We start from the raw sequence: 12,322 nt of genomic DNA, 5'->3' as shown, positions 1-12,322 counted from the left end.
CTGAAGCTGAAACTCCAATACTTGGGCCACCTGATGCGGAGAGCTGACTCATTTGAAAAGACCCTGATGCTGGGAAAGATTGAGGGCAGGAGGATGACAGAGGATGAGACAGTTGGATGGCATCACCAACTCAATGGACATTGAGTAAACTCCGGGAGTTGGTGATAGACAGGGAAACCTGGTTTGCTGCAGCTCATGGGGTCGCAAAGAGTCGGACACGACTGAGCAACTGAACTGAACCCTCCTAAGTGAAAGATTTCTTAAAAATTTTTTTCTGACCTAGATAGTACAGAGAATATGGAAGAATTAATTCTGCGCCAGCAACTCAGTAATTGCCTACTCTTTGTTCCAAGGCAGGAAAATCTCAGCCTTAAGTCTTCCTTAAGCATGATGACAGTTGATGACAGTTGACATTAGCGACATCTCTTGGCCTGTGGTCTGACAGCTCCTGGACAGCCCTGTGCTGCTGAGCTGTCTTCCCTGCAACAAGCAGAGGTACTTGCACAAGCAGCTCAATTCTCCCCCCAGCTGCCTTCCCAGGACTGCCCGCCCCCATCATTTGTAGGCGGGCTCAGACTTCCCAGCCCACTTGTTGCATCACATGTGGGTGCTTCCTTCTCACTGTCTTCTCTGCTAAGAACTGACCATTAGAAGCAAGGGTCTAACTCTTTCTGGTTCAAATAATTTCTCTTGCTTATCAAGTTCAGTAATGCCAGGAGCGAGCATCCCAGGTGGCTCAGTGGTAAAAAAAAAAAAAAAAAAAAAATCTGCCTGCCAGTGCAGAAGACTTGGGTTTGATCCCTGGTCTGGGAAGATCCCCTGGAGAAAGAAATGGCAGCCCACTCCAGTATTCTTGCCTGGGAAATCCCACGGACAGAGGAGCCTGGTAGGCTCTTAAGAGTCAGACATGACTGAGCAACTAAACAACAGTAACGCCAGGAGCACAGAAGTTCTACCTGGCACTTACTGACAATATGAGGCTATTGTTTTTGTTGTCTAATTAAAATTGCACTTGTTCCCAAGTTTCATTGCTGTATGACAAACTATCCTAACCTGAAGTAACTCTATTGGTTTTCTATTTCCACAGAGCAAACGACCCCCAGGCTTTGTGCCTTGAAACAGCATCTATTATGTCTCAGTCTCTGGGGGTAGGGAGTCTGGGTGCAGCTTAGCTGGGTCCTTGGGCTCAGGCTCCCTCACAGGCCGCAATCAAGGTATCAGCCGTGGCTGAAACCTTCTCAAGGCTCAGCCGGGGAAGGATCTGCCTCCAGGCTCACACTGTGTTTGTTGGCAGGATCTGGAGGTCACGCTCAATTCCTTGTCACCTGGGGCTCCCCACGGGACAGCTTACAACACGGTAGCTTTGCTTCCTCTGAGTGAGCAAGTGAGGAGAATCAGAGTGAGGGGGCGACGGAAGTCAGTCTTCTGTCACCTTATCTCACAAGCACGATCCCATCACCTTTGCTCTGTTCTTTCCTTTATCAGCAGATCACAGGTCCAGCCCGCATTCACGGGGGTGGGGATCATGCCAGGGTGTAGGAGGCAGTGGGAGCCATCGCAGACGGCGCCTCCTACGGAGACTTGAGAGCAGCTGATTCTCTCTCGCGGTTCTCTGTGTTGACTGAGCTCAGCTGGGTGGTGCTTGCTGGGAGTCTCCCATGACAATGCACTCAGATGACATCTGGGGCTGCAAGTCACATGATGGCTCGTCTCCGCTCTGGTGGAGGCAGGTCTGGTGCCTGAGCTAGGGAGGCTGGAAAGCTGGGGGCTGGCCAGGCAGGGTTCCTTCTTCCCTCTGGCTTCTCCACGTGGCTAGCTTGGGCTCCCTCACAGTCTCAGGGAAGCTGGACTTCACACTTGGTGCCTGGTTTCTCCTGGGACAGATGCTCTAAGACACCTAAGCTGAAGCTGCAGGGCTGCAGTGATCTACTCTCAGGCGTCATTCAGCATCTCTACCACCACGTTCTATTGGTGAAAAGAGAGCCAGAGCCTGCCTGGGTCCCAGGGCAAAGGACAACAAAAGAGCATGAATCCTGGGAAAAGAGGCTCTTTGGGGTACCATCTTTGGAGTTTAGCTACCGTAGTCTTAAAGTCCACAAACAAGCATGTTTGCTTCACCTCTTTTCTTCATCTCAAAAGGTAAGATAACTGTGCACAGAACCTTCAGAGTCACTTTTTTAAGTTTCCCACCATGCTAAAGAGTTTACATATATTATCTCATTCTTTCCTCTAAGAGACCATTAAAACAAATGCACTCTTTTGCCTCAGTACCTGTTGGTATTTGCAAAAATGAAGACTAGTGAGTCTTCTGGGGCCCAGTCCTGATCCCACACATACAGCTCAGCACAGCCCTGACTCAGGGCCCCCAGGTGCTCCTGCTTACAAGGAATTAGTGTCCAGTATACCACACTCTTCACCTTCTCTGCTTTTGGTAGTTGGAGAGTTTTTCAGCATCAATCCCAAATCTGTTAGACTAATGGCCCGGTGGTAAAGAATCTGCCTACCAATGCAGGAAGATGCAAGAGATGCAAGTTGGGAAGATCCCTAGAGAAGGGAATAGCAACCCACTCCAGTATTCTTGCCTAGAGAATTCCATGGAGAGAGGAGCCCAGTGGGCTACGGTCCATGGGGTCTCAAAGAGCCGGACACGACTGAGAGGCTAAGCTGAGCATGCGCACCCTTCATTCTCAGAGTTTGACCACTGGATCCCCCACCATCTGCTGTGACCTTTCTTTGTCCTCAGCTTCCCCAGGCCTGACACCAGCCTGGTCGAGAGACAACCCAACACAGGTGCTGAACAAATGAGACAACTGGATTTGTCAGGCTACTGGTGATGCACCAGCATGTTTTCTAAGAGTTTAAAGAGAGGGGGACACCTTGCCATGGAAGGAAATGGAAAGGGGTTGCAGGACAATGGCTGTAGCCTTTGGAGGAGGGAGGTCTTCTAGCTGGAAGACTGGTCCTGGTTTTCCTGAGACTTTCCCAGGTTTAGTACACACATGCATGCACATGGGCATGTGCACACACATATGAACACGCACACGTGCACACATGCGTGCATGTGCACACATGCAATTCACACATATGCACATGTACACACACATGTGCACACATACACATACCCCTTTCCCAACTCGAATCTCAGGCAGCTCAGGTAACAGAGAAGACTGTAGACATGTCTTCTGGGGAGACTGTCCCTGGGCCACCCCCTTCAGACCCACAGCTGTCTTGGTTTTAGAGCCAGGGCGGGTGTGAGATGGTTCCACAAGACTGTGCAGACCTGATTCCAAGATGGCAGCAATGGCTCCAAGTGAGGACTCAGTCCTCCTGACTCTTGCTCATCAAACATTCCGCTGCTGGTTTAGAAAGTCCGTGCAGGGAGGAACCCAAGTCCACAAGAGACGCTGGAGTTCTAACTACCAGCGCCTAGGACTTTGGCCTTATTTGAAAATAGGGTCTTTGCAGATGATCAAGTTAAGATGAGGTCAGAGTGGGCCCTGGCCCAATAGGACTAGTGTCTTCTTAATAGAGGGAAATTTGGATCATAGACAGACATGCATAGAAGGAAGATGATCTGAAGACAGACAGCCATCTAAGGGACTTATAGGGCCCCCAGAATCTAGGAGAAAGGCCTGGAACAGGTTCTCCCTCATAGCCCTCAGAAGAAACAAACCTGCTGACATCTTGTTCTCAGAATCCTGACCTCCAGAACTGTGAGACCATAAATGTCTGTTGTTTAAGCCCCCAGTTCATGGTACTTTGTCACAGTGGTCCTGGAAATGAATCCAGAGCCCCAGGGTTCCTGTTTCAGGGACAAGGCACGCTTCAAGCCTTGGACGTCCTTCCCTGGATCGGAGGCCTGTTCCCCTCTTGCAGACGATGCTCCTTCTGCTGCATGAGCTGAGTCATCACTGCAGCTGAAAGACTGGGGCCCCCAGGGAATAACTGGGGTGCTTAACATCTGCCCTGCTCTCCAGGAAGCAAATATCTTTCTCTTTTCTTCTTGGTTCAGAACAAGATGTAGCATTAAAAAAAAAAAAAAAGAACAAAACAACTCTGCAGCGTGGGTCATAGCTCTGCTCACATTAAGATGCACATAAAAACGAAGCTGGGGTAAACCACTAGGAAGAGCTCTGATAAGCACATAGCACCTCGTTATCGAATCCAGAGGCAAGACAAAGGCAAGCAGCCAGTTCAAGGCATTCTGGACTTGCCCCAAGCACAGAGCTGTGCCACCTGAAACGCCAAATGACGATTGAGTGCCTGCGCATTCACTGACGTAGTGCCTACGCATTCACTGACGGAGCCCAGCTGGGGGCATGAGAATCTGCAGCAGCTGTGGCTGTCTTTGCCCTCTGTTGGGAAGAGCTTGGCCAAGAGGAAAGCAAAGCTACAAGAAAAGACAAAAAGTGAGCCCCGGTGACATTTTTGAGTTCTTAAATTTAGCTGAGCTGTTAGATCTGTCAGTGGACTTTTCAGTTAAATGATCCAATAATTTCCCTTCTCGCACTATGCAATATAACTTGGAATCATATCACTTGGTACAGAAAGAATCTAAACCCCAAACACAGACAGGGAGAGGCCAGAAAACAATAACCCATATGGTACAGACATCAGGAAACGGCATCACCTGAAGGATGTTTATAAGTTGGAAAAAGAAAGCAGAATATTGAGGAACACCGCCAAACCTGCCTGAAAATGTCCTCAAGGGCTGCTGAGTAATCCAAGGTGTAGGCCCATTCTGGGACCCTGAGAGCAAGACCAGGACCTTCTAATGAAAGTTACAGGGAGCTGAAATTTGTCTAAAGACAGGAACATCCTCATTTTTAGACTGACTTTTAAGTAGACAGAATACCAGATTCATGGACAATGAAGTGGGGGAAAGTTCTGCCAATGCAATTAAGGTCCTTCAACCTTTAGTGTTCTCAGATCCCATGATTCCCCCTCAAAAAATAAAGAGCATATGAGCCTTCATTTAAAATAAACTCCAGATCCCTGTTCAGTGTTATTCATAATTCAACGTGTGGTCCTTGCCCTATAAAAAATCCCTCTGAACCCCTTCTTTAGACCCCCTGGAAGTCAACGTGCCGTTCCTGGAACAGCCTGTGGCAGCCAGAGATAGAGAAACCAAACCAAAGTCTTAACTGCAGAAACGTGAACACTGAAAACTGGAAGGCGCACCTCAGACCCCCACTGTGATGGTTCACAGGCCGAGGCGGGGAAGGCGACAACCTACAGGCACCTCCATTCCCATCTGGGACTCATTCCAGGGAAGCAGGACACTCACGTCCTCCTGGGGCCAGGCAAGGCTGTCAGAAGGCTGCCCTTGCTGCCAGTCTCCCTCCTGACTGGCTGGATGGCAGGGAGAGCAGGTATGACATGGTCTTCCTCTCATAGTGACCAGCCCAATAGCGAGGTTAAAACCTGTGGCTCGGGACTTGAATTTATATCTTGACTCCCACCTGAGTATTCTATTTTCTGGACCTTATAGCAGAAAACACCTTCAAATGTCCCTGTTTCTGGGCTGGGATCAAGACACTGTCCCCGGGCCAAGACAAGGATCAGGAACCTTCAGAAGTCGGGGAACAACCAGGAGCAGATCATGCAGCCCTAACTGGGGGTCCCCAGGGGACAAAGGTCTGACCCCCACATCCAGCCTCTGGGACCCATACCCACCATCTCCTTCTGACCTGAAAAGCTGCCCGATGGGCAACGAGAGCTGCTAATGTCTGGTTCATAGGATCCAGCGTTACTCAACTCACACTTCGTGGAGGAGAGGGTCACCCACCTGAGAGCGGTCTGAAGCAATCAGTGGTCATTTCCAGAGGGGTTTAGTGCCGCTGTGATCAGCGCCATGGCCTTGAGGAAAAGTCGGGTCCATTCTAAGCTCAGAGAGCAAACAGGAAGAGACTTTGTAGAGGACAAGGTGTCAGGGGAGAACGTGAAAGACAGTGAAAGTCACTCAGTCGTGTCCGACTCTTTGTGACCCCACGGACTATGCAGTCCATGGAATTCTCCAGGCCAGAATACTGGAGTGGGGTAGCCATTCTCTTCTCCAGGGGATCTTCCCAACCCAGGGATCCAACCCAGGTCTCCTGCATTGCAGGTGGATTCTTTACCAGCTGAGCCACAAGGGAAGCCCAGAGAATGTGAGGGAAGGGCATCTTTGGATGCCCTGAGAGAGAGTCCCAGCCCCAGGGGCAAATCCTCCAGGATCGCACTGGGCGAGGGCCTGAAAGGGGCCACTGGACTGATGCTTCGAGGTCACCAGTGACCTGGGCCAGCGGGGCTCCACAACAAGTGTGGGGAGTTCCCGGGTTCCGAGGCTGATGGAGGAAGAGGCAGGACCACCAGGTGGCAGTGTTGCACAGCAGGCTTTGCTGGGTGCTGCGTGGACAGGCTGCAGGAGGATTCCCCCCACCCTCCCTCCCTGCAGGAGGGGAGGTCCCCTTAGCAGGAGGATTCCCCCCACCCTCCCTCCCCTACGCAGCAGGGGGAGAGGGCAGGGAACTCCCAAAGGAGAGGGGAGGAGGGGGGGCCGTATGTCCCGTAGTGTAGCTCACAGACCCCAAGGGGGTGGTTCCCAAGAGGGACCATGACTCATGGTCTTTACAGCCCTGGGGGTCTGTCACAGCGATGCTATCTCAGTGGGTGCAGTTTCATAGGTGTGCAAAGCAAGGACTCTGAGGGGCTTATTTGTGTGTGTGTGTGTGTGTGTGTGTGTGCATCAGTCATGTCTGACGGTGACCCCAGGCTCCTCTGTCCATGGGATTCTCCAGGCAAGAATACTGGAGTGGGTTGCCATGCCCTCCTCCAGGGCATCTTCCCGACCTGGGGATCGAACCCGCATCTCTTACGTCTCCTGCGTTGGCAGGCGGGTGCTTTACCCGCCCGAGCCACCTGGGAGGCGGTGCTTCTCCGGGCTGTATTTAATCTGTGAGCATCTGAGCTGAGTGCCAGTGGGAGGGGGTCCGGGGCCTTCTGTGAAATAAGTGAAGAAACAAGCCCCAAGGGAGCCCGCTTGCTGGGACCACCTGTAACCCATTTATAGAACCCCAGGACGGGTGGGGGGTGAGGCAGACCAGCATATGCTGGAGAGGACATCGCGGTTGCTCCCAAAGGAGCCAGGCAGAGGGAGGGAGTTAGAGTTGGGGGGAGGGCAGACCTGAGAACAGGGGGATCCCAGAGCAGGGAGAGGAGAGCGTGGGGGAGGGGTCGTGGGGGAGGAGCTGTGCAAAAGGGATGCTCCCTGGGGGTGTTGCACCAAGACAGGGGGGGGCACCCAGGGGTAGCTGACCTACTCTGGCGTCACTGCTGGCCCCTCACACATGCATCTGCTCAGGTCTGTGGGCCACGGCCCGTCTGACACCTGTATCTTGTCCCAAAGAGACAACAACAGCGCCAGCCTCCCCCCGCGGAGCCAGATTTGTACCCAATTCTAAGCTCTCAAGCGTGTAAGCTTCATGAAATGATCTTTCTACCTTTGAAATGATGGCGCTGGAGAAGCTGGTTCTAACAACACACGTCTCATCAGGAACGCTTATCATTTCCTCCCATCAAAAGCGAAACAAAAGACAGAGATGTCAGTACTCAATAGTCAAGAGTGGCCTCGGGTAAGCTGAAAAAGTCAGCCGCTGAAACATGAATATTCACATCAGGACCCAAGGGACAGCATAAAGCTAGGCAGGTTTGCCTTAGGTGGGAAAAAAAAAATCGTGCTTAGACCTTTAAACCTGACTGCAACCTGACCAGATGTTTCAATCCAAAAAGGAAGGTGAGTCAGCCTGGGAGCGTGGTGAAGGCAGGCTCAGCAGAGGTGACACTGGCCCTGAGCTCTGAGTAGGGGAGGGGGAGCCTCGGCTAACACCCCAATACTTCTGGCCGGCTGGCAGGTCCGTCCCACCCAGGAGGTGCGTGCTCCAGGCTCACTCAGCTTGATGCTTGTCAGCCTTGCCCTCACACACGTGGCTTCGGTATCCGGCTGAGGATCAGCCCAGGACGATTAAATCAGAATCCTTGAGGGTGGGGCCTGGGCCTCGGCATCTTCAAAAGCTCCCCCAGGTGATTCCAGCTCTGAGCAGCCCTGATCTGACTAAGTCCCCCAGCACTGACTCCATGCTCACCACTGCATGTGTTCTCAAGGGTCCACACTGGTCAATTAAATAATGGTGTTCTGATTCTGCACAGTAGACCAGAGCTTGGTCAATGTGAAGGCTTCACTCAGCGTGGTTCTTCTCAATGTGCTGGTGAAAATAAGCCAGCAGGACTGAGGGCCGGCCCCAGAGTGCTGAAGAATCCACTGAGGTGATGAAATAAATGTTGCTTCCAGAAGCCTCCTGGGTGAGGATGGCCACTTTACTAGCCAAGAAAACTCAAGCCCAACTTGATGGCCCCTGTACTTTACACAGGTAAAGTAATAACCTGAGAAACAAAGGATGGACCAGCCAAATGGCCAACAACAAATTCCCTGAGAGTCGAGCTCCAAAGGGTCATGTCTATTGTCTTTCATGTGTCTTTAACCTTTATCCTTGATGCCATGGACATAGCTGACTGCCTACCCTACATCCATTCTCCACGTCTTCTTCCTAACAGAAGGGAGGAGTCCCTTAAAGAGCTAAGTCTTGGGGAATGGGCTCCACTTCAGCTTCTGGGGGCACTCACACTTGCTAAAGTCTGATGCCATCCCCTTGCCAGCCTGTGTTCAAGAAAGGACAAGTGGCTCTGATTTAGTCAATGAGACACAGGAGCTGGTGTTCTTTAAAGCTTTCTAATGAAGCATAACACACACACACAAAGTACACGTCATCTGTGCATGCTAAGTCACTTCACGGACTGTAGCCCGCCAGGCTCCTCTCTCCATGGGATTCTCCAGGCAAGATTACTGGAGTGGGTTGCCGTTTTCTACTCCAGGGGATCTTCTCGACCTAGGGATCAAACCTGCATCTCTTGCGTCTCCTGCATTGGCAGGCAGATTCTTTACCACTAGCATAACCTGGGATGCCCATTCTAGTATGGAACAAGCCAAATTTATCTGTTCTACTGTTGTGAGTATTTGGCTGCCTTCCCATTCAGGAGTATTACAAATTGTGCCACTGTGAACATTTTAGTGTGTGTCCATCGACAGACATGTATATGCATGTCTATAGGGCACATACCTGAGAGGAGACACTGGGCCAAAAGGTATGTGTATGTGCAGTGTTAGTATATACCTCAAACTATTTTCTATGGTGATTGTACCAATTTAGCCCCTATCTGTAGTGCAGGAAAATTCCATGTCCTTGTTAACACATGTCTGTTTTCATTGGTACCATTTGGTGGGGGTATAGGAGAGATCCTATGACTTTTGCTGTGGGCTTCAGTTATTCCTCCTCTTTTAGAGAGCTATAGAAAGCCAGCCAGCAGCCAGTTCTCCCCATGAATATGAATGAGAAGCAACAGCCCAAAGGGTTATTAGTGGCCAAGTACAGTCAATTGCTACTATGTAAAAAAAGAAAGGACTTGGTAGACATCACTAAGCTAGGCTCAGCAAGTCGGTCCTTTACCTTATCATTTAGGCTGGCTGCTTTGGTTTTTCTGGCATCTGTACTGGAAGTATCTTTAGTGTTAGCTTCATAAAGCACTTGAGTCTCACAACATCCCTGCTTCATTTTCCTGATGTGAAAACCAATCACCAGTGAAACTCAATCATTCCCCAAAGGCCAGGGGAATTAGCAAAGCATGAGGATTTCAGACGCCCAGCTTCCTGTTTTTTTCACCCACGCTGTGCGGCGCCCCCTTTCCTAGTATAGCTGTCATCGCTCATTTTGTGAAAATGGCTGTGAGTCCTTGGATGACGCGGCTGCTCTTTTACAGAGATACCAAATTACATAGCTAAGATGCAAACAGCCATGCCACCTAACGCAGGGGCCAACCATCTTCTGAAAACAGCGTTAGCAAGCTCTCTCCTTTCTACGCTCTGTTATGGGGAGACTGTCGTCTACATGAGGTGAATCCCTGGTCCTCCAGGGAAAAATAGACTGGTGATTTTTAGTCATAAATCTCTAATGAGGAAACGAAGATGGTGAGAAGAACAGGAGCAAAAATTATAGTAGCAAGTTCATCTTCCAGCTAGACAGACACAGGAACTGTAACTACCAGCTTCCCAACTTAGAAACCCAAGAATATTTCACCTAGTTTTGTAAAGGTGTAATTCATAGATATAAGAATTCAATGGAGCAGGGGAAGTCAGGTCAGTGACCTAAACATCTCCTCACTAGAAAACAGCCTTTGTGATTCAGCCTAACCGATCTGCCAACACACAAGATTATAAAGATTCAGCAGTAAATGTCTTCTCAGGCCAGGGTGAGGGGGCAGAATTCATCAGTGTCTCCTTCCGTCTAGAGTGAATTCATGGTCTTCAAGATCCAACTCAATCAAATGAAGTTACTCTGGGAGCAAAGATTCCTGTCTTGTACAGGACAGGCAACCAAACTCCTCATGTCACTTAAATCCTCTGATGGTGTCACTCTGGAATTCTAAAGAATCCCATATTCCATAGTCTTGCCTTCAGGGTACTATGACTGGGCCATGAGCACCACTCTGACTATTTTGCTCCAAACATGTCGGTCTGTTCCTTTAACATATCATGTTATTATGGCTTCTGGGGCTTTGCACTTACTCTTCCGGAACCTTCCTCCCCAGATTATTGTCTAGTGGGCAGAACGCATTCTTCCCTTCTCGAACATCACCTTCTCAAAAGGCCTTCCTTGACCACCGTCTCTGAGTAGCTCCCCATCACTCTATCATGCCACCTGGTTTATTATCTTCCTAGCACTCACTGAAGCCTGCAAACACTTCTTAATTACTTATAAGCTCCATGACATCAGGGACCCACACGGTCAGAGCTCCTAAATTGTGAGGTTCATCTAAAGGCTACACCATATGATCCTGAGATTACATTTTTTTAAAATGGGCTTTTCTACTCAGTCATTTTATGACAAATATATTAGTCAGCAGTATAGTGCCAATTAGCCCCAGGGGAAACCATTAGGCTTTTGAAAAAAATCTGATGATGAATGTGATACATGTTCTGCAGAGTACCTGTGAACACACACATATGACCTTTAGCCAGAGTGGACTGTACAGAAATGAGTACCACCACTTCAAAGAGAGCTGCGCAACAGACCTGCCATCCTCAAGCACAGTCAGTGAATTGTCACTAGAACGCTCACCTGAAACAAGACTTTTGGTTCAAGCTTCCCATTTTGCAGAGGAGAAAGCTTGAAGTGCAGAGTTAGCAATTAAGTTTCTCAGGGTCAGGGAGATAGGTTAATAACAAAATCAATCTAGGCTCCAGTCTCCAGACTCCTGAAGGATCCTTTCATTTCGAGAGCAACACACCAGGTAAGTGCAGCCACCATAAGTGGATAAAGGCAAAGCGCAGGGAGAAAGCTGCGGGTCCCCTGCCTGGAAGGCAAGAGACTGCGGGTGCTCACAGCTCTCACGCCGGCTAGAGGAGAGGGAGACGAAGGGAGACGGAGAGGAACAAAGACCAGCCCAAACCCACCGCTCCCTGGGGTGCTGAGCACCGCTTCCCTCTGCATCTTCCCCTTGGTGCCGCCCAGCCCTGAGGCCCTCTGCCCGCAACCGTCCGCAGCAGCCTGGCCTCGGGGATTTCCACCAAAGCCCCTGGGGCCTGAGCTCCTCGGAGAGGCCAAGGCCCTCCCTGCAGCCCTCGAGGGCGAGAGATGTCATCGCAGACCAGGTCTGGGCAAGGCCTGAGCGAAGGCCGCGGAGGGTGGAGGGGTGGGGGTGGGGATGGGGGGACAGGAAGGGCGGGGGAGAGGGAGGACCTCAGCGGGGACCAAAGCCCTCTGGGTCCGTTTCTCAGGACTTGAGGGTCTCGGCTTCAAGAACGGGAAAAAAAGATCTCCACTTCAGCTCCCTGGAGCTGCCCTTGACCCCCCAGCACGCGAACGCCGCAGCCCACCCAGCCGGCCTGCCGCCCTTTCCCGGAGCCGGGGGGGTGGGGGAGGAGAGGGCGGGTCCCCGCCGGGCCCCGGAGCTCAGCTCGGCCCCGGGACAGGGGTCAGCGGGGGCGGGGCTGCCCCACGCCCGGGTCCTCCGCCTCCGCCCCTCCGCCCCTCCGCGCGGCCCGCGCGCCCCTACCGGTAGTAGCGGTCATCTCGGAAAGGCGTGAGGTCCTCCTTGAGCTCGCGGTACGCCTCCTGGAGCCGCTTGCACAGGTGCTTGAGCTCGCTGCAGAGCGGGGGCTCGAAGGCAGGGTACTCGGCGTCCATGCCCGCGCCGCCCGCCCGCGCCCGGCGCCGCCGCCGTCCGCGCG

At 51.4% G+C, this 12,322-nt stretch overlaps 1 protein-coding gene across 1 annotated transcript in view; it reads right to left on the bottom strand.

Annotated features, from left to right (window-relative positions):
• The window catches only part of TMEM181 (transmembrane protein 181), a 65,978-nt gene extending 53,656 nt beyond the window's left edge, over positions 1-12,322 (bottom strand). The window contains exon 1 of the mRNA XM_043888124.1: positions 12,148-12,322. Within this exon, the coding sequence (XP_043744059.1) occupies positions 12,148-12,278 (131 nt within the window). The 5' untranslated portion in view covers positions 12,279-12,322. The remainder of the gene's footprint in view (positions 1-12,147) is intronic.

Source organism: Cervus elaphus, chromosome 26 (assembly GCF_910594005.1).
Source record: "Cervus elaphus chromosome 26, mCerEla1.1, whole genome shotgun sequence".
Lineage (NCBI taxonomy): Eukaryota > Metazoa > Chordata > Mammalia > Artiodactyla > Cervidae > Cervus > Cervus elaphus.
The sequence above is the reverse complement of the archived record's forward strand: the minus strand, read 5'-3'. Positions and strand labels throughout refer to the sequence as shown.